The sequence below is a fragment of the Fonsecaea multimorphosa genome (assembly GCF_000836435.1).
Source record: "Fonsecaea multimorphosa CBS 102226 unplaced genomic scaffold supercont1.1, whole genome shotgun sequence".
Classification (NCBI taxonomy): Eukaryota; Fungi; Ascomycota; class Eurotiomycetes; order Chaetothyriales; family Herpotrichiellaceae; genus Fonsecaea; species Fonsecaea multimorphosa.
This window is the reverse complement of record NW_015971635.1, coordinates 1,107,083-1,132,519: the sequence shown is the minus strand read 5'-3', so window position 1 is coordinate 1,132,519 and position 25,437 is coordinate 1,107,083. Positions and strand designations below refer to the sequence as shown.

The 25,437-nt window shown below is 52.2% G+C and overlaps 6 protein-coding genes across 6 annotated transcripts; 4 read left to right on the top strand and 2 right to left on the bottom strand.

The window, feature by feature from the left end:
* Window positions 1–623: 623 nt before the first annotated feature.
* Z520_00427 (uncharacterized protein) lies at window positions 624–1,955 on the bottom strand (the record flags this gene model as incomplete). Its single annotated transcript, XM_016770948.1, has 1 exon — window positions 624–1,955. The coding sequence occupies one exon, from the start codon at window positions 1,953–1,955 to the stop codon at window positions 624–626; it is 1,332 nt and encodes a 443-aa protein (XP_016637858.1).
* A 1,611-nt stretch (window positions 1,956–3,566) lies between these two features.
* On the top strand, window positions 3,567–5,194 carry Z520_00426 (uncharacterized protein; the record flags this gene model as incomplete). The annotated part of the gene is made up of 3 exons (XM_016770947.1): window positions 3,567–3,841; window positions 3,894–4,797; window positions 4,853–5,194. The coding sequence occupies 3 exons, from the start codon at window positions 3,567–3,569 to the stop codon at window positions 5,192–5,194; spliced, it is 1,521 nt and encodes a 506-aa protein (XP_016637857.1).
* Window positions 5,195–6,606: 1,412 nt separating this feature from the next.
* Z520_00425 (uncharacterized protein) lies at window positions 6,607–8,922 on the top strand (the record flags this gene model as incomplete). Its single annotated transcript, XM_016770946.1, has 1 exon — window positions 6,607–8,922. The coding sequence occupies one exon, from the start codon at window positions 6,607–6,609 to the stop codon at window positions 8,920–8,922; it is 2,316 nt and encodes a 771-aa protein (XP_016637856.1).
* A 780-nt stretch (window positions 8,923–9,702) lies between these two features.
* Window positions 9,703–11,030, top strand: Z520_00424 (uncharacterized protein; the record flags this gene model as incomplete). Its single annotated transcript, XM_016770945.1, has 2 exons — window positions 9,703–10,521; window positions 10,575–11,030. 2 exons carry the CDS (start codon window positions 9,703–9,705, stop codon window positions 11,028–11,030), a joined length of 1,275 nt encoding a protein of 424 aa, XP_016637855.1.
* Window positions 11,031–12,107: 1,077 nt separating this feature from the next.
* Window positions 12,108–13,609, bottom strand: Z520_00423 (uncharacterized protein; the record flags this gene model as incomplete). Its single annotated transcript, XM_016770944.1, has 2 exons — window positions 12,108–12,228; window positions 12,675–13,609. 2 exons carry the CDS (start codon window positions 13,607–13,609, stop codon window positions 12,108–12,110), a joined length of 1,056 nt encoding a protein of 351 aa, XP_016637854.1.
* A 9,473-nt stretch (window positions 13,610–23,082) lies between these two features.
* Window positions 23,083–24,963, top strand: Z520_00422 (uncharacterized protein; the record flags this gene model as incomplete). Its single annotated transcript, XM_016770943.1, has 1 exon — window positions 23,083–24,963. One exon carries the CDS (start codon window positions 23,083–23,085, stop codon window positions 24,961–24,963), a length of 1,881 nt encoding a protein of 626 aa, XP_016637853.1.
* Window positions 24,964–25,437: the final 474 nt, after the last annotated feature.

Genomic DNA, 25,437 nt, shown 5'->3' with positions numbered 1-25,437 from the left:
CTTTATGCCGTGTGATTCAGCCTGAGATGAGGATTCGGAGTACCACTGACGCTGGCATTGGAATCGCAAGGCTGGCGACAAAAACATCGTGAACGTCGTCGCTCGCCTGACTTGCCAAATTATGCGGTCCGAACAATACCTGGTAGTTAATTGTCTCGTGCCGATCGTGTACTGAGCATTCGGAGCTTCCATCACTACCGGCGCCGTGAGCCTGGTCTCCTGCTAGAGAGGATGTGTACTCTGTACCACGGCAATTTGCAATCCCAGTATAGTTTTCATTGTGCTATCCAGTGTACCTCATATGCCATGCAAAATAAGCGCAAAAGGGGTATTCATACGCTTTTCCAAGTAGTTTGGTCATCCAAAGTTCATCAATGCATATACAGCGTTATTCCCCGTACTCCAAAGGCCAAAGACTTTTTGGCTCTTTTGCACGAGCCAAAATGCTCGTGCCCTTGCTGTATTCATCATCCAGAGTGGTAAAATAGTCGTCGTCCCCGTTCGTCACTTTGGCACATTGTATATGCAAAGAGTCCACGGCAGCCATGGTATGCACATTCGAGGTCGTACCGGTCGTTGACGCGGATATAAAGTATCCAATGCCGTTGAGCAAATGAGATAAATCAAACAGCTTGCTGACGCAGGACCAATGTAGCAGCGCCTTCCAAACTAGCCTTGCCTTTCCCTTTCTCCCGGTTTTTGTCCCTTGCCTTTGCAGCGAGCGCCTTCTCCACTTCGTTGCGCTTGCTCAACACGCTTTTCAGTGCTCCCAGCCATTTATCCAACTCTTCCTCGTCCGGGGAACAAAATCTGTACGTCTTATCATCCGTGATGATCTGGAAACAGAAATTTTTGGACTTGCTCACGGGGTCGATCTCGGCGGCGTTGACAATGGAGTGCATCGGTAGGATCTTCACGGCCGCATATTCGGCTTCGTTCTTGTAGAAAGACAGGCTCCGTGAACGCAGCACGACCCAGATCCACTTCCACCCTTTAACACCAGTTTTGTGAGATTTTAGGATTTGTAGGTGACCCTGCCGGACCACACGTTCCGGATCAGTGACGGCTTCGGAATGTAATGGTGGTTGGGGTAATTGTGCATTTCCTTTTGCTTCGACCTTGCAACTGAGTTGCTGTGATGAAGCAATCGGTGACAATGCCGGTTGTTGTTTTGTGAGCGACAACGAGGAATTTTTTGGCAATGAACTGCCCAAGGTATCTGAGAAGTCGGAGTGTGACGTTGTGAATTGTTCGTTTCCGGAATACTCTTGGAGATTGGAAGGCCGCCCTTGGCTGTTCGCTAGCAGTGACCCATTCCTGGTTCTGTTCTGAATCGCTCTCGATTTCCCCTCAGGGGAACCCGGAGCACGATGCATTTCATCTGCTGAGATGTCGGTGGACTCATAAGGGTTTGATAGGTCACCAGCTTTGTTCGAGAGCTGCGGAGCGCTAAGATCCAAATCATTATCGTCGTCGGTCCTTGCTTCTAAGCGGATATGCATGATCCAGTCCTCGGTGTCTGCCTCAGACAGTCCTCGAAAATGATAGTTCTTCGAAGGGGAGAAAACGCCAAACACATGTTCGGTGTGGGCTTTTCGAACGCGTGCAACAGCTGTGACCTCAGACAAGGTGATGGAAGCTTTGAGATCGGTCTCATCTGGATTTTGGTAGACGGACAAGAGGTTCGGCCGGAGGACGAGGTAGGCCGGCTTCCATGACGGCTTCCAGGCTCCCTTGTTCTTGACCCGCCGCTGTACTTTCCCACTCTTAATCACACGGTCAAAGCAAAAGCTCCCATTCTGGTCAACCGGCGAGAAGACGTCAAGACCTAGATGACCCGATTTGTAGGACGATTGAGAGGCGTAGGCGAAAGGGATTCGATTCGGAGAAAGATGGGGAGCGTTGAAAACAGGTCGAGCAGGTGTCGACGGGCGCAGAGGAGAAGTTGCGGCCATGATGAACAAGGGAGATTGCTGGATGCCAGAGGAGAATTGGCAACCATCAGGGCGCGCGTAGATTAGGGGCGTCACTATTATATCATTCCATGCGGTGAAGATCAATGGCTCGTGATGCAGACGTAGGCCTCCTCGTGCGGTGGGTGGGTTGCGGCTGCAGGAACGCGGGGAAAAGGGTCTTTCGAGGCCTAGTGAGCCTGGCAGCCGCTGGGCAGGGTCAAACAAGGTGTTTCAAACCATCACGATAGAACTTTGATCGGTTGGGAAGAATTGGAAGCAGTTCAACAGGCGACCATTGTGAGGTTTCGAAACTGAGTCGCAAGATGGAAGTGGTTGCAGGTTCGGGGTGGTTGGTGGCCACTTGTTTATGCTGGAGGTGATAATTCGGTGTCAACGTCAACAACTCCTCATTTAGCTCTGTGGCGAATAAGTGAGGCTGGTGCTGGGTGAGAAAGATCGAGGGTGGGAGGAGCAGATGGTAGCCGGGAGGGATCGGCCTCGTGAAACTGACGCGCCTAGCAACTGATACAGCGATACTGGCACCCGCTGGCACCCCGAGAGGCAATTCTTAGGCTGCGCCCACCGAGCCTTGGCCCCTGGAAATTGTCCGCCTGGGTGTCGGCCGACTGTTGGGGGCAACTTAAAAAGCCTCCTTTCTCCCCCCCTCGCCAGGGGAGGCAACCCTGGGTTGACTAACCAAGTGCCTATTGGTGAGTATATTTGGGCGTAACATTTGGCCACTCTGCACTCTCAGGAGCATTTGACAAAAACAAAAAAATTGTGGAAAAGGAGAGACACCGTGGGTGGTAATACTATCAACAATAATAATACGCAGTAATCATGGTGTCGTCTTGTGACTGCTGGTCGCATAATATCTGGTGGTGCATCTTTGCAGGAGGTTCTCCCGGTTGACCTGCGATATGGACGTGATACATACACGAATGAATATCACCGGTGATGCATTGACTGGACGAGGGTAGTGGTGATTGGGAAATGAGTTGATGATATCGCTACTACTAGGTACCATAACTGGTGGTAGTACTTAGTATACCTAGTATCTCGTACTAGGTACGGAGTGGTCGGTAGCAGGAGTCTTGGCAGCTACGCAACCTCAGGTGGCTCCTCAGTGGCCCATCTGCCTCTGGTGCCTCCGGTGGTGGTTTCTCACTGGTTTCTGGTCCCTGGAGCCCGTCGGGCTGTGGATCACCAGTATTGCCAGCGTCTTGCAACTTCGAGCCAAAAGTCCTTTTCTTCTCTCCCAACGTCCATGAAGAGCCATATCTGTCCTCATACTTTGTTGAATCAACCCAGTGAGCCCATTATGTTGCTTTGGTATCGCCCAAGTTAATCCCATTGCGCCGATCCGTCCAGTCCTGAGCTTCTCCTAATCCATTGCGCGCTCATCCCTATCAGCTCCGTTTCCGACCCTACACGTCCCAATCCTTCGCCGCCTGCGAAAAGAGGCACCTGGAAATCGATCCAGCACGAAATACACAAACCCCCTTGACGTCCTCAAGTCGACATTCGATGACGATTGAATGTCCGCGAGATAAAAGTTTGGAAGCAGCGCGGAAAGCCCTCCTCCGACCGGGGTAGTAGAAGTCCTTAATAATGGGGTTTGCACAGCGCCTGTATAAACGCCTGCCTTCGCTTTACACGTCGCCTGCAGTGGACGACTACAAGCATGAAAAGCCAAAGACACTTTCAAGATTATCCTTCTTCCGCAGGCGCATCAGGCTAAAAGGCAATTCGTCCATATCCATACCATTGGGCTTCCTGCTCCTTTTCCCCAGCTTGGTTGTCCTGATCATCCTCATTCTTGTCATAAAACATCCTAGCTCTCCGGGACGAATATTAGTCCCGGCTGGCACGCCTCCTTCAATACGGTATGCCGCAGTCCTCGTCCCGTCCTCCTGAATCCTCTTCTAACGCCTCAAGCAGAAAAATAAGTGAAAAGCACGATCGAGTATTTGCAACGGGATGTCTAAACCCCGAAGACGCTGCGAAGCAGCCACGAGCTAACGCGGCTTTTGTTGTCCTTGCCCGGAATAAGGAGCTGGAAGGAGTCATTCAATCAATCAAGAGCATCGAAAGACATTTCAACCGATGGTTCCATTATCCTTACGTTTTTCTCAATGACGGAGAATTTGAGCAGGATTTCAAAGACACTGTCACCAACTACACAAGTTCTCCTGTGGAATTTGGCAAGATTGACCCTGCGATGTGGGGATATCCGGAGTGGGTTGATCATGAAGTCGCAAAAGAGGGCATCCGCAAGCAAGGGGATCAGGCAATCATGTATGGTGGCATGGAGAGCTACCATCACATGTGCCGATTCTACTCGGGATTCTTCTACAAACACGAGTTGTTGGACAAGTTCGAATGGTACTGGCGCTTGGAACCCGAAATCAAATACTTCTGCGACATCACCTACGATCCTTTCATCGAAATGGCGAGGGCCAACAAAACCTATGGTTTCACCATCGCTGTCAAGGAACTGAAGGAAACAGTGCCAAATATCTTTCGCTATGCCTCGGCTTACAAGCGTAAGCACAAGATCCAGTCTCAGGGTCTCTGGGAGATGTTCATCGAGCCTCAACCCGAAAAGGAAGCTACCGCAGATGACAAACGAGCTAAAACATTACCGAATGAGATCCTACAGACCGAGCCCGGTCATCAAAACATTGAGGACATTGATGGGGAAGCGATGGAGGGGGAGAAATACAATATGTGCCATTTCTGGAGTAATTTCGAGATCGCACGCTTGGACTGGTTCAGAAGTAAAGAGTACAATGAGTTCTTCGAGATGATGGACCGAAGTGGAGGATTCTGGATGGAAAGGGTGAGTTTCTTCCGAACCTGCATTATTAACCATACATAAACTAACTTTGTCTCAGTGGGGTGATGCTCCTATACATTCTCTTGCGGCTGGTGCCCTCCTGGCACCTCGTGATATCCACTATTTCCGGGATTTTGGCTATCGCCACACGACAATCCAGCACTGTCCCGCGAATGCTCCAGCCCGACAGCTGCCGCGAATTCCCTGGCTAGAGAAAACCACCGAGGATGAGAAGGAGAGACAGGAGGAAGACGAGTACTGGGCTACTCCAGATCCGCCCAAAGAAAACGGTGTTGGATGTCGGTGTCGGTGCGACACTGACATCCGAGACGTGGAAGGAAAAGAAGGCAGCTGTCTTGCCGAGTGGGTCGAAGTCGCCGGTGGCTGGGCTTCTCCTTGACCGGCAATGCCAGGGACGGCACGCTCACGGCAATGGTAGAGCAAGATGTTTGATTATTGCATGGCAGCCTGGCGTTGGTGTCCTTTGGTGCAATTTGAGACGCAAAAATTTTGGCGTCGGGACAGTAGGGACTGTGCCGTGCAAGGAATACGAGAAAGAGGCTTGGATTCAGAGGCACACTGTCTGGGTTTGTTCTCAAGAGTACAGAACATGTTACCTCCTGCATCTGCAGAAGCGGAGTGATGCAACAAGAAAGGACGACCTGAAGCGATGAGAGAAACGGCAATTCAGCAAGAAAGGCCGACTCCAGAAGATGTACTGGCTAACGAGGCTGTTGGCATTGAGGAATCGACGTGGTGCCGATGCTGATGCTGACGGCACAGCTGGTGTCACGAGTCGCGTCGCATTGGGGCCTGGGGCCGGGGCCATTCTATAATTGGTTTAGGTTGGGCAAAGGAGAAGAACCCATCCATATACCCCATGGGATTGAAGTGTATGGTTGGGCCTGTGTGAATACAAAATATACTACTTCATCATAACCTTGTAATAGGAACGGTACAAATAGAGACGGCAAGGCTGGAGCCTAGCCTTGCTTATCAAAGGTGGAGCCTGCAGAGAGGCACCAAAGAGGCATCCGAGGACAGGCCAACGGGCAAAGCACGGCGTGTGCGGCGTGGTGGAGGGGCAGGCACCAAGGAGCCCGGCATGCATGGGCGCGCGTCTGCGGGGTTCAAGTTCCTCAGTTCCTCAGCCTGCCACGCCTGCCACGCCTGCTTTGGTCTTGACACTTGCCCATGTGCCATTGCCTTGCATCAACCTTTGCTGATCTGTTTGGTGCCTAACTACCTCGTCTCTCTCTCTTAGGTACCTTCCTCAACTCCGTGACTTCATCTTTCGTTCTGTCTCCTTGATATGCAGGCTTTCCCCTTCAACGCTCTCATGTACCCAGGTTGATGACCATACAGTACCTGAATGAGCCCCCCTCCTCTTGTCCATGCAGATGCTCTTGGTCCCGCATCCCATTTGCTGAACCACGGATCTGGAAGACCTGGTCCACAAGAAGTTGCAACGCTGTTGAGACCACAAGGAAAGTGTCTGGGGCCAACCCCATCTCAAATAGTAGGTTCACTTCAAAGCATCGTTTCGTCCTCCATCAACCACCGCATCAAGTGATATCCCCGTCATCACCTCGTGGGCTTCCTCACCACAATATGACTGACACATTTGAGCACAACCACAGCAAGGCTGCTCGAAACGAAGTGGAACCGCCTGCTCGCCCTCGAGGCAGCGATTCACACCACTTCGACCTCAGATACCCGGAAATCCCTCTTCATCTCTCACTTGACTCTCTGCTCGCGCACTCGTCTTCCTCTTCCTCCTCTTCAGACTCCTCACTTACCACGACCACCACCATGCAGCCGTCTGAGCCTGACCATAATTCACTAGACGATAGCTGGGCCTCGCTTGCGGACGTTGAATCCTCCAACGAAGACGACCTGCAATCCGAACATACAGACGTGGGATCTCTCCTTGACGTGCATAGCTCAGATGATGTTCAAAGCGTCTCTGACGAAGTCTACATCCATGATGGTGCATCATCAGACGAGGATGGTCTCGAGGACACTCTCAGGGAAGCATTACACCGCAGACCGACTCTGATCCCTCGCACAGAGCAAGGATTCAGCTACCCCGATCCGCCCCCTTCACCTCAAATAGTCTACTCAGAACAAGAAGTTGGGCAAGATGAGCAGGGTCCCAGTGGCACCTATACAACCAGCCGACCTCTCTCTGAGCAAGAAGCCCGAAAACTGCTTGATCGTGGTCATGGCGAGGGCGAAACTCTAAGATGCCTGAGTGTTATTCGAATGCCTGTTCTAGAAAGTGGTCTAGACTTGAACGTACACAACTATTTCAAGGTTCTTCTACTGGGGCGACATGTTGAACAGTTCAGACCAGAACTTCAGAGAAAACTCGGCGACGTCCTTGTTTCACGGCCGGTGACCTCTCACAACGTCAATCCCACATCTGTTTCGAGATACCATGTGGTGCCAAACACATTTGGGCCCGGAGCAGAACCAGACTTTGCAGACCTTGTTGCAATCGACAAACTGATTGACTTTGATTGCTATGATCTGATCCAGTCATCCGGTAGTCTTGGCCAGCAGGAAGACTTGATCCTTCGAAATAGTCAAACCTACTCAGAAATAGTTTCAAAGTGGACTGGCTCCAGGTTAGTCGTCGGCAACCCCCGTTGGACTGTACCGGACATTGCCATCATCTGCGTTAATCTCAATGATGAGGGCTGTATGAACAACGACAGTTGCCAGATGATCTCCTTTGTGGAGCAACTCGGCATACCGAAGATCTTGATCCGGATGGATCGGGGCTGGGACGGTGATTATCGAGGTAGTGTGACCTCTGATTCTCTGCACGAATGCATCGAAACACGACCTCAGCGGCCAATGCAGGTGCAGCACAAGTTCTCGCCAAAATTACCCCTGGACATGGCGGCATTCCTGAACTTGGATGCTACTGTCCTTAACAAGCACATTGCGTATGCTGTGTCGAGCGCCGAGCAAAACCACGCTGGCGAGGATGATGGCTTGGACTCCTCGTCGAAAGAGCCTTGCGAGAAGCCCGGCAGCGAATTCAGCCTTCTCCCACCAGTCAGTGCTTCACTCATTAAGAATGTCTTCATCGTCCTTTGGATTGTCGGCGTGTACAGTTTTCTGGGATTCGGCTTATGGCCAATCTTGACCGACCCCTCCTCAGGCGCAGCTTCCGACGATATAATTGCCAGCGTTACCGCGCAGGAGCAAGCACCATCAACGAGAACGGACCTATCCATGCCAACACTTGCAACTTCCACTCACAGTGGCAGCGAGGAAAGCCAAAGTGCTCAACAATTGCTCGACATTGCTTCAGTTAATCTTATTCCTGCCGTTGCAGATGACGTACTACATTTTCAAGTCGGTATCGCAGGCGAAGGCCAATTGCTGGTCAGACTACCCAAGATCGCACTGAGTCGCAAAAAGCGGTCTCCATTGTCTGTTGAGCTAAAGCGGAAGAACCAGACCCTTCCTGTGTCCGTACAAGAGCTCTTTGAAGGGGTTTTCAGTGTCCACTTACAGCCACATGATGCTCATGGTGATATTGAGGTCAACCTGACCATGAGTAAACCTCAACTTAGTGAGACGTTTACCGTCTCCTTGGGAGACCGATCGACTTCCGAGTTTCAGCGGCTGAAAGAGCTTTTGAACATGCTGAGCGGACATGTTCAGGAAACGGCGAGCAGCTTTTCAGACTATTGGAAGGCTGTGCGAGAACGGTTCATCGCGGATGATTTGGCTTTGTTTCCGAGGCTAACCAAGGAAGGAATGCATAGAGGAAAGCCGCTCAACGCAACATGGTCCTTCTTGAGCAAGTTGACACCTTTCGATATCCGGTTGAGGTTGAGAGAAGAAACACAAACTCTACACGGCAAAATGGTGCGCATGTCCCAAGGTTACGCTATGGCAGGAAAGAAATTCGGCAATGTACTATCCGGCGGACTCGCCAATGCTCGTTTGCGCGTGTTTGATACAGTTGAGTCTATCAATGTGCTGCGTCATCTACCGAGCTTCAACAGGACGACGGTCTTTCACCACCTGGGCGCCGCACAAGGAAGAGCAAAACAACTTGTGACCAAGGCAGCAAGGAAATTAAGAGTACCAAAGGCACGAGCATGAGTCCGGATGATGGCGTGCAGGACAGGGCATGACGGCTGGATTTCAAGACTACTCTTTTTTACTGCATGGTCAAGCACCAGGAGAGCATCCAGGGTTAGCTTAAGGCGTTGGGTAGGCGGCGAGTAACTGGCGTCTTTGCGCAAGAATGTCACAGGTCGAGTGACGGTGTGCTGGTTATGAGGAATGATGTATACCCAGAGGGAATTAGCAATTGAGCATATCCGTCTTGCGTCGAGACGCTGAATGAGCCAGCCTTTATTGAACTCACTGTTTGACGTTTGCTCAATGCGTACCCGGTACTCGATATATGTACTCGTAGCCTCGTTGACAAGGCTGGCCAGTGTTGCTATTTCCGGGTCATGCCAAAATGATATGGGTCTAACCTATATAGGAAAGGTCGTGTTTGGCCCGGTCAGAGCCTTGTTTCGGACTGCGTTGCCCTAGAATCACCACCACCACCACCTGCTCCTCCACTCGCTGAGGCATCATCTTCGTTTCAAGACATTGTTACACTTTTCCTGTCATTCTCTATCGCAGTCCGTCCCTCGTTATCATCCAGCAGCCGCGTCGGTCGTTTCTACCCCCTCAAAATCCGTCGGCTCTTCCTCTCGTTTCCGTCAATCACCCCCTTGCAACAATTCGCACCCATCACGAAATCCATCCTCACTCCGCCGGTTTCCCGCAAGAAAAATACATCTAATCCTTGCCTTTGGGGCTTGGTAGCGTCGAGTTTTCTGCAAAGTTCCTTGAACTTGTCCTCTTAAGGGCACTTAGCCCAAGATGGGCTTCGGTTCCTTCGATTCGATCTGCAGACAATCTGCGCTACCTCTTTGTTACATCTTGGGCCCTCCCGCGGAATTCACAACAGCCAAAAACCCTGTCCTGTTGCCAGGATGCAGTGCGCGATCCATCGAACTAGGCAATACAATCATTTTCCAAGCCGCGAGCGACTTCGCCCATATTGGGGCCTTGTTCATGACCGCCATTATGATCTTCCACGTTCGGTCTAAATTCACAGCTGTAGGGAGGAAAGAGATCTTGACATTCTTTTACATATACAGCCTGTTGACCATCATCAGCCTGGTGCTGGACGCGGGCGTGATCCAGGCAACAAGTGGGAGTGCATATCCTTGGTTCGTGGCGGTGCAGAACGGCCTGGTTAGTGCACTGTGCACGAGTCTGTTAATCAACGGGTTCGTTGGGTTTCAGCTTTATGAGGATGGGACCACACTTTCGGTTTGGTTGCTACGACTCGGCAGTCTGATCATGTTCTTCATCAGCTTCGCCGTCAGTCTCCTCACTTTCAAGGGCTGGGCTGGCTTGTCGCCAACGAACACGACAGGTCTTTTCATCGTTGTGTATATCATCAACGCCATCTTCCTCGCGGTATACTTTGTCATGCAGGTCATCCTTGTTGTGAACACTTTGCAGGACCGGTGGCCGTTAGGTGATCTCGCCTTCGGAGCATTTTTCTTCATCGTTGGCCAGGTCATCCTATATGTGTTTGGCAAGAGAATCTGCGAAGGAGTCAGCCACTATCTTGACGGCTTGTTCTTCGCCACAGTGTGCAATTTATTGGGAGTCATGATGGTGTACAAGGTAGGTCGCCCGCAAAACGTTAAATCGCTCATATGTACTGACGTGGACTTTAGTATTGGGACAGCATCACCAGGGAGGATCTTGAGTTCAGCGTCGGCACAAAGCAAGGCCATTGGGACGTCAAAGAAGCGCTCCTCGACCCTTCAACTGAAGATTACCGAACCAGTTTTTATGGAGTTGGAAATGCTCCCACCGGGAGAGAGTCCGTCTACGATGCCAGCAGCATGAGCATGGACTATGCGCCTCAGGTGCCCGCTCACTTCCATCAACATCCGTCGGTTGGGCAGCAACAATATGGCAGCCAACAGTCTCACAGCCAGAGTCACCAATACTCGTCGAGCCGAGATCGGTTGTCGGCGTATGGACATTTGACTGAAGCAAGACAAAGCTATGGCGATCTAAGACGACAACTACCGAATTATGAGGATTACTCGGATTCGCAGACGCAGCGTTCAGGGTTGCGGAGTCGTGAAGGCGCGAGGGAAAGGGAAAGGGAGTACGCCTACTGACCTGAAGCCCGGGTTTGAGATACATTGGCGGGCACCAAAGCGAAAGGTCCATTACGACTAGGACTGCCCTTGGTCCTTGAGGGGTAGGCAGACATTTTCATCACGTTTGCTGTCCTCACACGGCGGTCGACTCCTTGTGCGTTCTACTGTGTGTGAACAAAAGAGCTTGGCCCCACAAACATATAATCGATAGATTTGTCGGTCCTCGCGGCGTGGCGCTAATGAGGGTGATTTACTGTGGACGTGGGATGGGCAGGGGGCAGGGGCCACTGGGCAAGACGTGAAAATGGCAAGATCAATGCAGCGTGTGTGTGGGTTTTTTCATTTTATTTCTGTAGCATACTGTAGATACAGACAGGAAGGAAGGGGTGGGTGCATTGCATGTATGGAAACGACGGTCTCAATATAATAAATACGTATCTCGCACTAATATAACGTAGTGCAACGAAGTATTATAGTAGTATTTCAGTCTTTTGCGGATCCTGCACACGCATAACACGCATTCATCGTTAAAGGGTGACCGAATCCGAACAAGCTTTGCTTTTTTGCATATCTCTCGTCTTTGCGTTGGATCCGAATTCTGGCATACATGATCAATCTAAGTTATTATCATGATGTGGCATCGGGGGCTGTACTCTCATTTGACCTATGCACGCTATGTTACGAGTAACGTAGGTGGTGGGTGGGTAGGCAGGCATCTGCTGCCTGGTGGGTTAGGCTACGCATGGCATGCGAGCAGCATGGCACGGCCTCGTCGAGATATCGCGAACCGACATCGATATTGCCGTTTCGTGTTGTCCCCACCAAGACACGAGTTGGAGAACGCCGTATGGCTAGATAGATGGATATGGAATCTTTCCTTCTGGTCACTGCATGTAATGAGTAGCTGGCTAGCTAGCGAGCTAGCCTATGTTTATAACCACAGACTCTCTCCTTCCCAGCTCGACCTCTTGTGTGTGTCTCCGTCTCTGGTTTTGAATCCCACGTCTCCTCTCCCTAGACTCTTCGATCCGCCTGCGCTCGTCGTCCTCGTATCCTATTTCCCTCAATCCCTCCTTCCCCCCGCGCGTCGTCGGCTCATTTGACCCGGAACTTGAACTCGTCTCCCCGGTCGAGGTAGACGACTTTGTCCGAGAGACCGGCCTTGGTGATGGCGTCCTTGAAGTCTGCAAGTGGGGAAAGGAAGACGTCGTAGTCACTGTTTGATTGTGGCCCTCCCACCCCGGAAACGGGAGGGAGGGATTTCGACGTTAGATTTTTGTATTTTCGGGACTTGGCGCCATGTGCTCTTGTCTCTATTTTGCTGGGGAGAGGGGTGGGAGGAGACAGGATCAAAGAGAAGCCAGGGTTTCTTGGGCGTAGAAGGCAGCAAGAAATGAGAAGGAGAACTAAGCCACTTGGTTGACATCCCAAATAGGGGATGAGGGTCATAACACTGAACTGAGACGCTCCAACGGTGCATTTTGATGGATGGAGGAATGAATTCCCTCTCTCTCTCTGTGTTGGTTCCGGGCATCTCCAATCTGGAAGTCAGGAAGGAGGACCGTCCGCTGATGGCAGCGCAGCGGTCATCCAACCACGATACTTCCTTCGACTTGTGCAGACAATAGGCGGATCGAACGAAAAAGGAATATCAAGACTTACTCGTAGTGAATAGGCACTGTAACCTCTGGCTGCACCAGCTTTACCAATTTGACCCCCTGTTCGGCATCCATGGTAACCATGAGCAACGGCATATGCGGGCCCGGCACAGTGGTTCCGCCCAAGTGTATCAGCATCAAATCAATCGGTTTGCCCGCGTGTGTATAGAGCTCGGGTATCTTCTCCAGCTCCGAGACATAGAGTGTGTCACCCGAAATGTAAATCCGATACCCGCATTCGAAATCGGGGCCTGAGGAAGGGGCTGACGAGTCACCAGTGTAGCCAAGTTCTAGCATCCATCCGTTGGTAGGTGGAATTGCCCCGAGGATGTCGTTCGCTTTGGCGAGAAGGCCATCGCCGACGTGTTTCCCGGGCATGCCTGTCACGCGAAGGTGAGGGCGTCTGGTGGATGCGGAGGAGGGGGTGACATTTACGAACATACTCTCCCACGCGTCGAGGGCATGCACTGCCGTGAAAGCTTCGCCATGTCCCTTGTGCGCCAGGTGCTTGTGGGCATGGGGGGTGGTGATGATCGGCAGATCTCGGCGGAGCGAAGCTTCGACTTCCTGGTCAAAATGGTCGGCATGATAATGCGACAAGAGGACGAGATCAATGTGCGGTAGATCCTCCAGGTCAACTGCGGGGTTCGTCTTCCGCGTCCCCCTGACACCGGGTCCCAAATGAACATGGTCCCCAGCATGTAAGAAGTTGGGATCTGTCATGAGCCGGAGACCCTCCCACTCCAAAACTGTGGTTGCGGTACCCACGAAGAACAACGAGGCATTTAACCCAGCCGAAACCGCTGAGGTTTGTTGAGGATATGTCTGGCTGGACTTGGCGGGAGGAAGCTGGTCCTTTAGCGTTGCTCCTTGAGCAGCATTCCGGATGGGGCTTTGTTTCTTGGAAGTGTCGACGGTGATACTCGACTCGGGGGCCATTGTACATAAAGTCGCGAGGAGAGGTCGAAGCTTGGATATGCGAGACTCAGGGTCGTGTCCTCCGGACGTGAGGCCGCAATTGTAAACAAACATTGAACGTGAGCCAAGTGGTTTGACTGCTTTTAGTATGACGCTGGGATGACGACACGCGCAGGAAACGAATTCCGAATTGCCCGCTTCCACCTGTAGGTAGCAGGATCAAGTAAGGGTGGACTTCCTAATAAAGCACGAAAGACCTACTTCTTCAGGAATAGGGGATGTTTGTGTGAGCACAGCAGCTTGGACGTATCCTTGAAAGGTCTGATGCAGCCTACCTTCGTCGACAGAACAGGCGATTAGTCTGCTAGAGTGAACGTTTCGCAGCAACTGGATCCTGAAGACCCCGTGGGGTGCTTCTGGACAGACTAGCACAAGACTCTTCTCAGGACTCTTTGCCCATGGTCAACGTCGTGGCGTGCCAATGCCATATCAGAATGTCAGCGATCTTGGACGACTGCCGAAAGGAGAATAGCTGAACTTGGACGACAAACGCGTTCGTTCACACAATGATCTTGCCGAAACCAGGCCTTTGGGTCTTGCTATAGACAGCGGCATACGACGTACCGGCCTCTTCGTTGAGCGGAGGAATGCTCAAATGAACCGGTCCACTGACACAATCATTGATTCTTCCCAGTGAATGATCTATGTGTGAACTCGTTTGTGCCGCATCATCATGCCCCGTACGGTTGCCCAGTCATGGATGCTTGTGTCACAGCACTCGAAAGAAGGTAGCCGAAAGGATCGATGGTTCTGCAAGAAAGAAGAGGAACAGCGTACGCCCGAACGGTGGAAATCGAACGAAGTCTGTAAGATCAAGTTTGCAAATGCCGCACGAATCACAAGGGCTAGGGGAATTGATATGAAGTCTGCCTTTGCTGTAAGGCATTTCCTGCCGGATGTGGAAGAACAAATCCATCTCACAATTCCCCTGTTCGAAACTTGGTAGAGAGCCCATCGGCGGCGGTGGTATTGAGGAATAACTGGTATCAGATGTCTGAGGTTTCGTTCAACACAGACAGAAGCTTCGAAATGAACTCATCTTCGATGTGGAAGTGAGGTCTTCCGTCCAGGAATAGCACGCTGAACACGATGCATTCGTCACAGAATCTGGCAGTTCTCCTCGATGTTCTGACTTCGGATTGGGCATAAAAGCGAATGAGTGATCAGATGATGGAGTGTCAATGGTTCCTTGTCCTCTTCATGTGAGTTGCTGTAACCACAGGCGTACTTGTGTGATCAGGCAGACTGGTGCAATCAGACAGAACACTCCCCTCACATGAACTTATCTGGTGCAATCTTCCAACCGGAAATAATCCTTTGAAGCCCTCGATAACGCAAAAATGGCAGTTCATCTTGCGCGCTTTGACGCTGCCTCAGCAGCTAGATGGACAGGCACAAAATAATGTAAGGAGCCCGGACTTACCGAGCCATTAGAATCGATACCGGTTGTGAAAGCTGACAAGCAGGCCGACGGTGAGCCGTAGTCCCCAGGCCAGCATATCTCCAGGCAACCTCTTTCTTAATGCGGGACTCTCGAAACAGTCGTGGATGCAGAGGGATCAACAGTGGCGGGATCAGAGCTGGCCGGAGGTCAGACAGAGAACTGGGATGTTCTGGCGAGCTGCAATCCAAAGTCAAAAAGTTCCCTTTGGCTCCAGTCGCGGATCATTCAATTGTGGCGTGCTGGAGTGGACCAGCAGGCATAACTGCCAACTAGTGATGAGTGATGCGCATTTTTTGAACCCCGTGGTGCAGGAATTTCCCCCCTTGGAAGCAGAGCAGATGCCTTCGCAGCCGGCCATACTCTGTAAGCATTATTGCATCGGTGCGGTAGTCAGAAATGGCATCATTGGCAAGCCGAGGCATGGGAGACATCCTTTGCCCATTTCACGTTAGGTCTGCCACCAAAGCCGCCGTGGTTGAAGAAGGGATAGGGTAACAATAACCGGTGGAGATCCCAGGCGTACTGAAGCATTTTGCTCCTAATCGTTATTATTTCCCCTGCACACGGAGCCATTCAAATCTGGTTGGCGAATACCGACGCGGCCTTGTGGAGTGCTGTTCATCGCGTTTGACTGGGGGTCAAAAGAAACTGAGACTCGAGAGCGGATTGTGGTGCCTCGCGTTATTTCCACTTCCAGGTCACGACACAAGAGCCTGATTTGGAATGAGTAAGTTAGCTTCAAAGAACACATTGCATTCAGCGGGCTCCCCGAGAAAATATGTCACACTCAGCGGACGGCGGCAGATGTTCCAGATTCATGTCAGAAGGGACAAGGAGTGATATGGAGACCACCGCAGGAGGTCCCGCGTTATCATGAGAATAGCTCGGGCACAAGAGAGCGGAAGACGGCCGAGCAGCCACTTGGCAGTGACATACAGATACGAGATATGTAGCGTATCAAGTCGAGCCCAGTCATAGCGCCCTAAAAGAGACAAAGGGAGTCATCCAGCCCTAGCCCCGCGGAAAGATATGAATCGCCCGTATGGTGCAGGACAAGTGGTGGTGATAAGCATTCTTTGTGCTCATAAGTGGCACCAGTGGAGACAATGAGGTGGCCTCCTTTCCTTGACGGAGGAGCAACGTGGACCACGACTCTGCAAAGTTGGACCTTCAACACAAAGCGAGAGGCGAGAGGACTGGGGCCAGCTGGACTAGGGCACTAGTGATAGTTAGAGGGAAGAGAGTGTGATCGTGAATCGTGATGGGTGAATGCGGCCGCCAGTGGACACCAGGCTAATTACCGTTTGGCTTGCATGCCCGAGGTTCTGGAGTGCGTCGACGAACACAATAGCAGCTGGTGAGTGCAAACGCGTCAGTCGAGCGCAGGCGGCAGGGGAGGGGGATAGAGGGCCAGAGGCGCAGGGGGTGACAAGGGCAGTACCTACCTGGTATTCAGCGGGTCTTGTCGGTGGCCGTCGTAGCAGGAGAATTGGAGCATCTTGGCCGAGTGTGGACTTGGAACAAAACGAGTTAAATCAAGCCTCGAAGCTAACAATGATGAAGTAAGAGGGAATCAAGGAAAGATGGGCAATGAATTGGGCCGTAATGGTAGCAGGCAACGCGGCGGGGCGCGGGGCGCGGGCGCGAAGGAGACGCGAAGGCGTGTCATTTTCACTTTCATTTCATCCTTTTCTCACTTTTTCCCTTGTCACTTTCCAACCTCAAGTGCACGCTTCCGAAGACAGGGTATCAACGGACGGATTGGCGGATGACGAGGAATGCGCAGCTGCTAAGTGGAGCAGTCTCTGGCGAAAACGAGCCCCGATGGTTTAGGTAGACCAAATCAAAATAATGAAACAATATTACGAATGCAAGCACAGCAGAAGGAGAAGCGGCAGCCACCACAGCAGGGAGACGGAAACCCAGGATGACCAAGACGAATGAAGGTTCTCACTGCTACAAGGAGCGGCTCATGGCTGGTGACGGTGGTGACGGTGGTTCCGATGCCGCCGCAACATGCAACGATGATGTTGAAAGAGATTCACGTCACAAGGAATGAGGTGATTGGATTGCTCGTAGGATGCGAGGGCGTCTGTTAGGGCCCGATGCGAGATGCGACGCTCTGTTGCTCTGTTGTGGTGTGCTGCCCATGCTCCCATTGCTGTTGTCATTCTGGATAATCAATTCGACCTCGTTGCCACCTCTATGCCCCCTGCCTCTCTGACTGTGATTATGGGGTACAGTCGTCAGTTGAACAGAGGGCCCGAGTGCAAATTGCGGCCATATGCAGGCAGTAACGCAATAACGCAGTGATGTGCACTACTGGGCAATGGCACAGGCACCCACAGGAGAAAAGGAGAAGTGAGAGATGGCTGAGGCCTTGATTCGGTCCACCTCAACCTCACCGAACCTCAATCTCCAGCTGACACTGTACAGACCACCTCTGTACTCGGGACTAGCTTGTAATTATTTGCCCGGAAAATGTCGCTTTGGAGCTGTGACTGCACCCTCAACTACCAGTCTGGGTCCTTCGTACTACTAGGCATTAATAATTACCTAGTGAGCAACAAGACCATCAAACACAGTCCCCTCACCATTATTTGACAAAAGCCCCGACACAAACCCTCGTCAAGGCAAGCCTGGGTCGTTATGCTTGGCCTCGTCCACCAGCACCACTGGTGTCACTCAGCCGCTCAAAATGTGATCAGCATACTCGGACGGAGCCCTGGAGTGCGACTACGTGTGCTTTGTTATCTCACCCTGCGCCCGTAGTCGAAATTGGTAAACGTTGATCTTGAAGCTGGCCCCGACTTTCTCGCTTCCGTCGGCTTCCTGCCACTGGTAGGTGACTGGTCTTTAGGGCAATCATGACGAGCTTTTATGGAGCCTGTATTCTCAGCCCTTGGACTTTCGCTCTGTGAGGAAAGTCCCAAGGTTACTCGTGGCACGCTTGGCTGCAGTTCTCGCAATATCCCATGATTGGCTCGCAACCTGGACGCCGCATGGCAAATGCGAAACAGAACATGGCTTGGATGACGGCGGCTCAGATGATTTCGCAGAAAAAGCGGAGGGTATCCATCATCACCAGGTTACCTCTCTGTCGATGCCTGCGCCTACTGCACTGCTTCCCTCCGCGTTAGACAACGAACAGACTCCCAACTAATACCCAGTACTCCATGCGACGAGAACTAGGCCACCACCACTTCCGTTTGTTCCAGCTCCAGCTGCCTCACCGGACTTCCCCTGAAAAGCCACTCTACTCGTCCTGTCGCTCGTCTGCCTATCAATCTCCTTTGGACCTTTAACGTTCATTCCGGATACAGAGTAGCAAACTCACCTACCTACGCCGCAGTTTCTGCTTTGGTGGAGCATGAGTTTTTGCCCCCCAAGGGGCCCCCGAAAAGGCGTAACCCATGTTTGTACTCGTACATACCTTTGACCACGGTCCTTGATGCCATGTTCCATCTTTTTTTCCATCGTATCAATGCGCCTCGGAGGCCCTTGTTTCTGACAAGCCCGTAACTGCCGTGACCAGGAGAATTAATCTATTGTATGAACGATTATACTCTACGCCAGTTCGGGTACTCTGGGAATCTCGATCAACATGGATGTTCAGCTCAGCTTGGATGGCCTCTTGCCAGCCTCTCCTGCCGTGGAATTCCAGCCAATATCCGATGTCCTGCTCCTGCAGGGCCCAGTATCACCGAACCCTCATCAATGATTTCAAGGACTGGACTGTATCCACGGCTTTCAAAACCGTGCTAACAGTGGCCCAGTAGTGGTGGTAAAGGACGCATCAGCAGCACAACCTGATGTCTGCAAGGAGCAAATAACAATGGGCCAATAACGCCTTCCTTTCGTGAACTCCGATGTGTGCCAGTGGCCTTTCGTCGATGGATTTCCACGTCTCGTTACCTCACGGCCTCGATGGTCCACAAAATGCTTCACGGCTAGTAATCAAAGAGACCCAAAAACTTCATCATGTTACCTCATTGCTAGTGTTGGTATTCGTGTTGCATACTTTTCCGTGTGATCTGCTCCAAAGATTTGCACATCTCGTTCGCCATCTTACCAACCCCACATCAACCACGGCGTGGCTCTTCTCACTCTACGAGTATCCTGAGGGAGTCCTTGACGTCCTGCACGGCCATTTCTCAGCCAACCATGCCCCAAGTCATGCCGGCCAAGGCCTGGTGATGTTACCCGCAAAGCATTTTCTGGCCAAACAGTGGCTTGATCCGGGAATTCAAGTGTCTCAATTAATACTACTGCGAGTACCTTGCCGGATAAAGCCCCTCCTGGGTGCCTCCCGCTTCGGCCTGCTGCTGCATCGGCCCATCGTAAAAATGAAAAATGTGCCACTACAAGTACACAAGGACCCGATCCAAAGTCGATGGCTATTGTGGTCCTCAAGACTCCAATCAGAACGGAATTCTGAAGAAAGGATCGGCTTCCAGAGGAAACAAGTGCCTCCTTGTCTTGCCGCAAGCGAAGTTTCTGGTGCTCTATCTCAAAGCTCCACTCCGTCAAAGTTCCCAGGATCTCAAAGTGTCAGACATGATTCCGTGGTGCAGGGCGTCACTTGATGAGTCCCGTCCTCATCCATGAACGGGGCTCAGTCGCAGTATTGGTCGTGGCGAACGGGCTTTGAAGGCTAGGATCAGCCTGCGCTTGCTCTTAGTCGTCGCTGGAGGGATTGCCCGGGTGGGATTGGAGCATCCCTCCCAAACACTACTGACTGTGCTTGCACCCCCTTAAAACTCGACACCACAGGACTCCTTCCGGGCCACGGACAACTAAGCCCGGGAAATGCGGTGTTACTCAGGCATAACTTTGTGCCCTGTCTGGCCCGCAGTACAGCCTACAGAGTACTCCTGGCAGCCCAACTCATCGACGCCTACCGCCCATCCGCCGCTCGTAATCTGCAGTAGCAGGCAACTAGCGAAGGGAAGCCCTGCTGGATCCTCTGGGGCCTCCTAGTCCACAATGATCGAACGACCTTTGAGCCGGCAGCAACACCACGACGGAAACAACTCTACGGACCAGTGAATAGTGGCCATGGTGCTAAACTGCCCTTGGTGAGAAGGAAGGTGTGGGAGACCAGACGATCCTCCAATAATAATAGAGCAGCCCAGAGCAGCAGCTGCGTGCCGGGACGCCCACTGACTGTGCGCGGTAAGAGACCAGCCGAAAAATCAAAAGCATGGTGCTTTTGTGGCCCATCGCTGGGCCTCCGGGGGGGCTGCCACCCCAACCCGTGACGGGGCACTTGAAAGTCTTTTGAGTGTGTGAGAAATTCTGGCGAGCCCGAGTGGCTGCATCCGGTCTAGGTAGACATAATTTGTTCTGTTGGCCTTCCCTGTCTGGCAAGGAGGGACCTCACGCTCGGCTTGTCTTCCCACACAGCTGCAGCCTCCAAACGACACGATTGACCTCCCTTGCGAACCCGGGATCCAACCTCAGGGCTTGTCAACTCGCTAAATGTTTCTCACTGACATGCTCCTGGACTCCAGTCTCCTAGGCCCCAGGCCCCAGGCTTCCAAACTCAGCTGGCGGCTCCCACTCCCCAATTCCGCTCAGATCACCACCTGATGAGACTTCTGAAGGGCCACCCAACCAACCGCTGCTCACGTCCATCCTTCTCATCCCGTTTAGCGTTCGTTTCCCGGATTGCTGCTCATCGATGGCACTCAGGCAGGCCAACAGATGCAGCCGCAGTCGCAGCAGCCACGGACCGGCGACATGCAACGAAAGTCTTACCAGTCTCCATCCCGGAGCGAGATTATCATTTGACAAAGGCTCCAGTTTCTCGTTCGGACACTTTGGTTCTCACCTGCACCGTCTAGCTCCTTTGCCCTGCTCTGCCCTCCCTGCCTTGCCTTGCCTTGCCATACCATACCGCGCCCCTGCCCAGCCTAGCCCCGTGCAATACTTGGTATTATTTGCTTGCCTAGGAACTCCGTACAAAGTTATTCGGGTGTCAAATTCCTCTTGCCCTACCTCGCAGGTATGTACTACTGGTTCGGACGGCCTGAGTGTCTCAATTTCATTCTGCTGGAGCTGCCTAGTCTCGTCCCGTAACCCCGTAACCACCAAGCACGTCGTTGTCCGTGCCTCGCCTCGCAAAGCAGTCCATAATGTACCCGGACCTTGCGGTGGTATTTCGTCCATCATCCGGCTGTTTCGTCGCCATTCGTCACTCCGATTCGTAGGCCGAGGCGAAGGCGCATAAGACGATGGCGATGGCGATGGCAAAGACCACGCCCCCAAACCCTCCTCCACCCACTCGTCCCACTATCCCTGTTCTGCCTCCTCCCAAGGAAGCTTTTGAACATGTCAGGACTCAGGACCACAAGTGGCCCTTCGATAAAAACATGATAATAATACTCGTACTCCGTACATGGCTCTAGTACCCCGTAAAGCATGTCACTAGTACCAACCAGTCCTGAACCCTGTTAATCCGGCTGGCACTTAGGCCCCAAATAATCCACACTGCCAAAGCAACACTCGGTGCACTGCACAGCCCAAAAAAAGGCTAATACTCTGGATCGCTGGGACGCTGATACGAATGATGCCGAGCTAAATGCGGTCAGGTTGTCGGCTGCCCCCCTCGCAATGGATGGATGGAATTGGCGGTGGCCATTTTGCACCTTTTTTTCCCCTTACCCCCCCCTTCTCTCCTCGCTTTGGGATGCCGGCGATTCATGGCTCATCACCGTGACTCGACCGTGTGCATGACCTTGACCATGACCATGACTGACCACAAACCAACAACCAGAACCTTGCTCAGACCTTGACCTTGACCTTGATCTTAACCTGGACCGTTAAACACACTTTGACCACCCCCGTTTGCCCGTTTCCCGTTGGCTTTTTCTGGCTTCACCCCCCCCCCTTTCCGACCAACCCCCATCCCCATCCATCGTCATCCTGGGCCATCCTTCTTTTTTCCAAAACATCCCATCACTCTTTTTGACTGTAACTTGTCCTCCGCCAGCCAGCCCGTCTTAGTCCACTCTGGCAATCATTTGCGCCAGTGTGCTCCTGTCGCTCCATCTTTCTTGTCCCTGGTGCCCATTCCTGATTGGGTGTCGCCGCGCGTACCCAGCCCGCCGTCGTAGCTTCCCTTCCACTTCTGCGGCTTGCCTGGCCCTTCTGACTACTGCTGCTACTACTTGCTGCTGCTCTTCTTTTTTCCCGCCCACACCCCCCCTCGCTCTTGCGTCGTCTCCGTCTCCCTTGTCTGCACCTGGGTTGAACCGGGCTCGTCAACCTTAGGACGGGGAAAGGGGACCCTGACGGTTTTACAGCCGAGCCTCGAACCGCCTTCGATCCAAGACAAGGCCCCGGTGTTCCTGGAGAGTGAGTGACGGCGCATCATGCCTGATGCAGGCTTTGATGGGCGATGAAAAATACAAGATCATCCTTTCCATCGGTCCAACTGCCTGGTGCCGCCACAAACTCTGCCTGCCGAAGCATGCGTTGCTCGGCTGACTGCTTTCGTCTCGTGGATTCACTCATTAATCACGGTTCTTGTCAGTCTTGATTGCTCCAGTGTATCATCGTCCTATCCCTCTGATTGAACTGGGCCCGGGCTCGGACAGTCACTGTTTGAAAGGGCGTTGTGGGTGAAAGTCCCTCTGCCCTCTCAAGCTGCCAAACATCCGGACCCACCTCTTCAATAACTTTGCCTTCATTCCAAACCCCCAATTCTGTCAAAAGACTCCAAAACATCCAACATGCTCCTCGCTTGAATTGTTCTTGATCCTCGTTCTGTTGCAATGTTCTCTGTCGCCGGAGAACATCACTATCCTTTCCTTACTTTCATTTAGGCTCGGCAAAGCCTACCTGACCCTTCACCACACAGCCTCATCCTTCAAACCTCATCTTCGTCCGCGACATGCTCATGCCGCCGCACCTGTCACCTCCAACTCACACTACTTAACACTGACAACTTTTCCACCTCGGCCTTTCTCAACCTAACCTTCAGCTCATGTCGTCCATGTCTGCTCTCTACAGTGCTGTTGGCCCTACGGATCGGTCGAACTCGACGTCGAACACATCCTATCAAGACGCATATGGGAGCAAAAGGTGGAATAACTGCGAGACCTACTTCAACAGCGGTTTACCAACGCCTCCGGGCTCGAGGGCCATGCCGGGAGTAGTGTTAGGCAACAGCTATGCGGCCCTGCCTGCACCTGCTTTCCAGCAGGACCGCAGTGGTTTGCCAGACGGTGCCACCGCTGCTCGCCAACGCAGCACCGCATCTACAGTTCTGACGAACCATGCATACGCTCTAGCTCCTCCCGCAAACGGAGTCAGCCTGTACAACCGTCGAGCCTCCGATCAGAGCAATCTGAATGCCATCGCACCCCATCTTCAGATACCAGAATCGGTGAACAAGAGCAAAGGGAGTCTGGCCGAGTTTGCTGCAGAGATTACATGCCTGTTCTGGTTTGAAACAGGGCAAACATTGCAGTACGCCGAAAATCTCCCAGAGGATGTACCAGTCGACAGAGGGTTGCTGCCAGATGCTATACCCTCAATTGGGTTCCGAAAATGGGTGACCACGATCATCAGCACCACTCAGGTTGGGAAGAATGTAATCCTGCTTGCCTTGTTGTTCATCTATCGGCTCAAACGATTCAACCCCAGTGTCAGCGGGAAGCGTGGCAGTGAGTTTCGGCTCCTGACGATTGCCCTAATGCTGGGCAACAAGTTTCTGGACGACAACACATACACGAACAAGACGTGGGCGGAGGTTTCTGGCATTTCAGTCACCGAAATTCACATCATGGAGGTTGAATTTCTGAGCAACATGAGATACGCTCTTTACGCCTCGGCTGCAGAGTGGAGTGAATGGAAATCCAAATTGGGAAGGTTTGGCGCGTTTTACGAGAAGGCCTCCAAGCTACCGTTGGTAGATGAGAGCAGAGCAAATGGCACCACCCCTGTCACGCCTACTGCTCAGAGCTTTCCCCAAAAGCTGCCCTCACCTCCTTCCACTCATCACAGCGTCAGTCCCTATGGTGTCTCACCGTCTCTCAACACCCATTACCCTGTCTTGCCACATCCTTCGTCTGCAGCGACACAACTTCCGAGTTCACCACTTCGGCAACAAGTTGGCTTGAGGGGATATCATCAAGAGCGGAAACGGAGTGCCGACTATTCCACTGAGCTTCCTCCTGCGAAAAGGCAACAATTTACTGGCCAGCTTTCAGAACACATTGGGAACAGGGCGAATTCGCTTCCGTACACTGCTGGCAGTCTAAGAGTTTCTCCTACCCGTCCCACTGGTCTGGCGGATCTTGGAGTTCCAGCAACATTGCCGGATATCCCAAGGTTGGACATACCACGAGTGCCACCCTCACTACCGCTTTCAAATGCACAGAACACCCTATTACCAGGCCAGCCGAATAGGCCACTCTCAATCGTCTACCCGGCTGCAAGTGGTACCTATTCCCATCCTGTCACGCCAATATCTGCAGTCCCGCAATCCCTGTTCCAAAATCCTGTTCCAAGTCTGGGCGATGGTTCCCGGTCTGTTACAACGCTGCCTTCCGCTCATACCTCTCCATCTAATGGATACAATACCGCTACTCCCACTCTACCAGGGCTATCACCTTCATACTTTTTGACGCATCGCACGTCTCCGTATCGACCGGTGCGACATGTCAACACGCTTTTGATACCTCCGCCGTCGGCTGCACTTCAGATGCCAGTCAGAAATGTTACTTCTGACCAGATTCACTACCATCCTCTGAGCAAAGTGATGACTGAGCGCCGGAGTGGACCGCTCCCCAACTTCCATCCCGATGGCTGGCAGCATAGCAATGTTTCCACGCCCATTGCTCAACACCAATACCCATTCTAAGAGTCGGTTTCTCACTCTGTAGTTTCCTCTTGGGGTGAGGGAACATTGCATTCTTTTTCATGCATAGCTTGGCGGGCATTGTTTTGATATTTTGTGCTGAAAGCACTCGGTTTAGCGAAAAAGCATTTCAACGGCGCTGGGACTAGATGGTATTATGGCAACATCCGGCAGGCTCAGAATACCTTGTCTGAACAAGACAAAACAAGTGTACAGAATTAGAAGATCCAGCATCAACCGGGTCACAAAGGTTGACTCCTGCGAAGCTTGAGAGATGGAAAAATGCGAGGAATTGAGCAAAAGCCAATCGAAATCCAAGGCTTGATACGCCTTTCATTCTCCTGTAGCCAACGATGCTTCGGCAGTTTTCTCATGACTTTAGTGGTAACAGGCGAGCAGCTGATGAGCTACGATCAGGTGACGCATGCCAAGCCCATTCACACATCTTCCTAGCTAGTATCTGCCACGCCTGCTCAG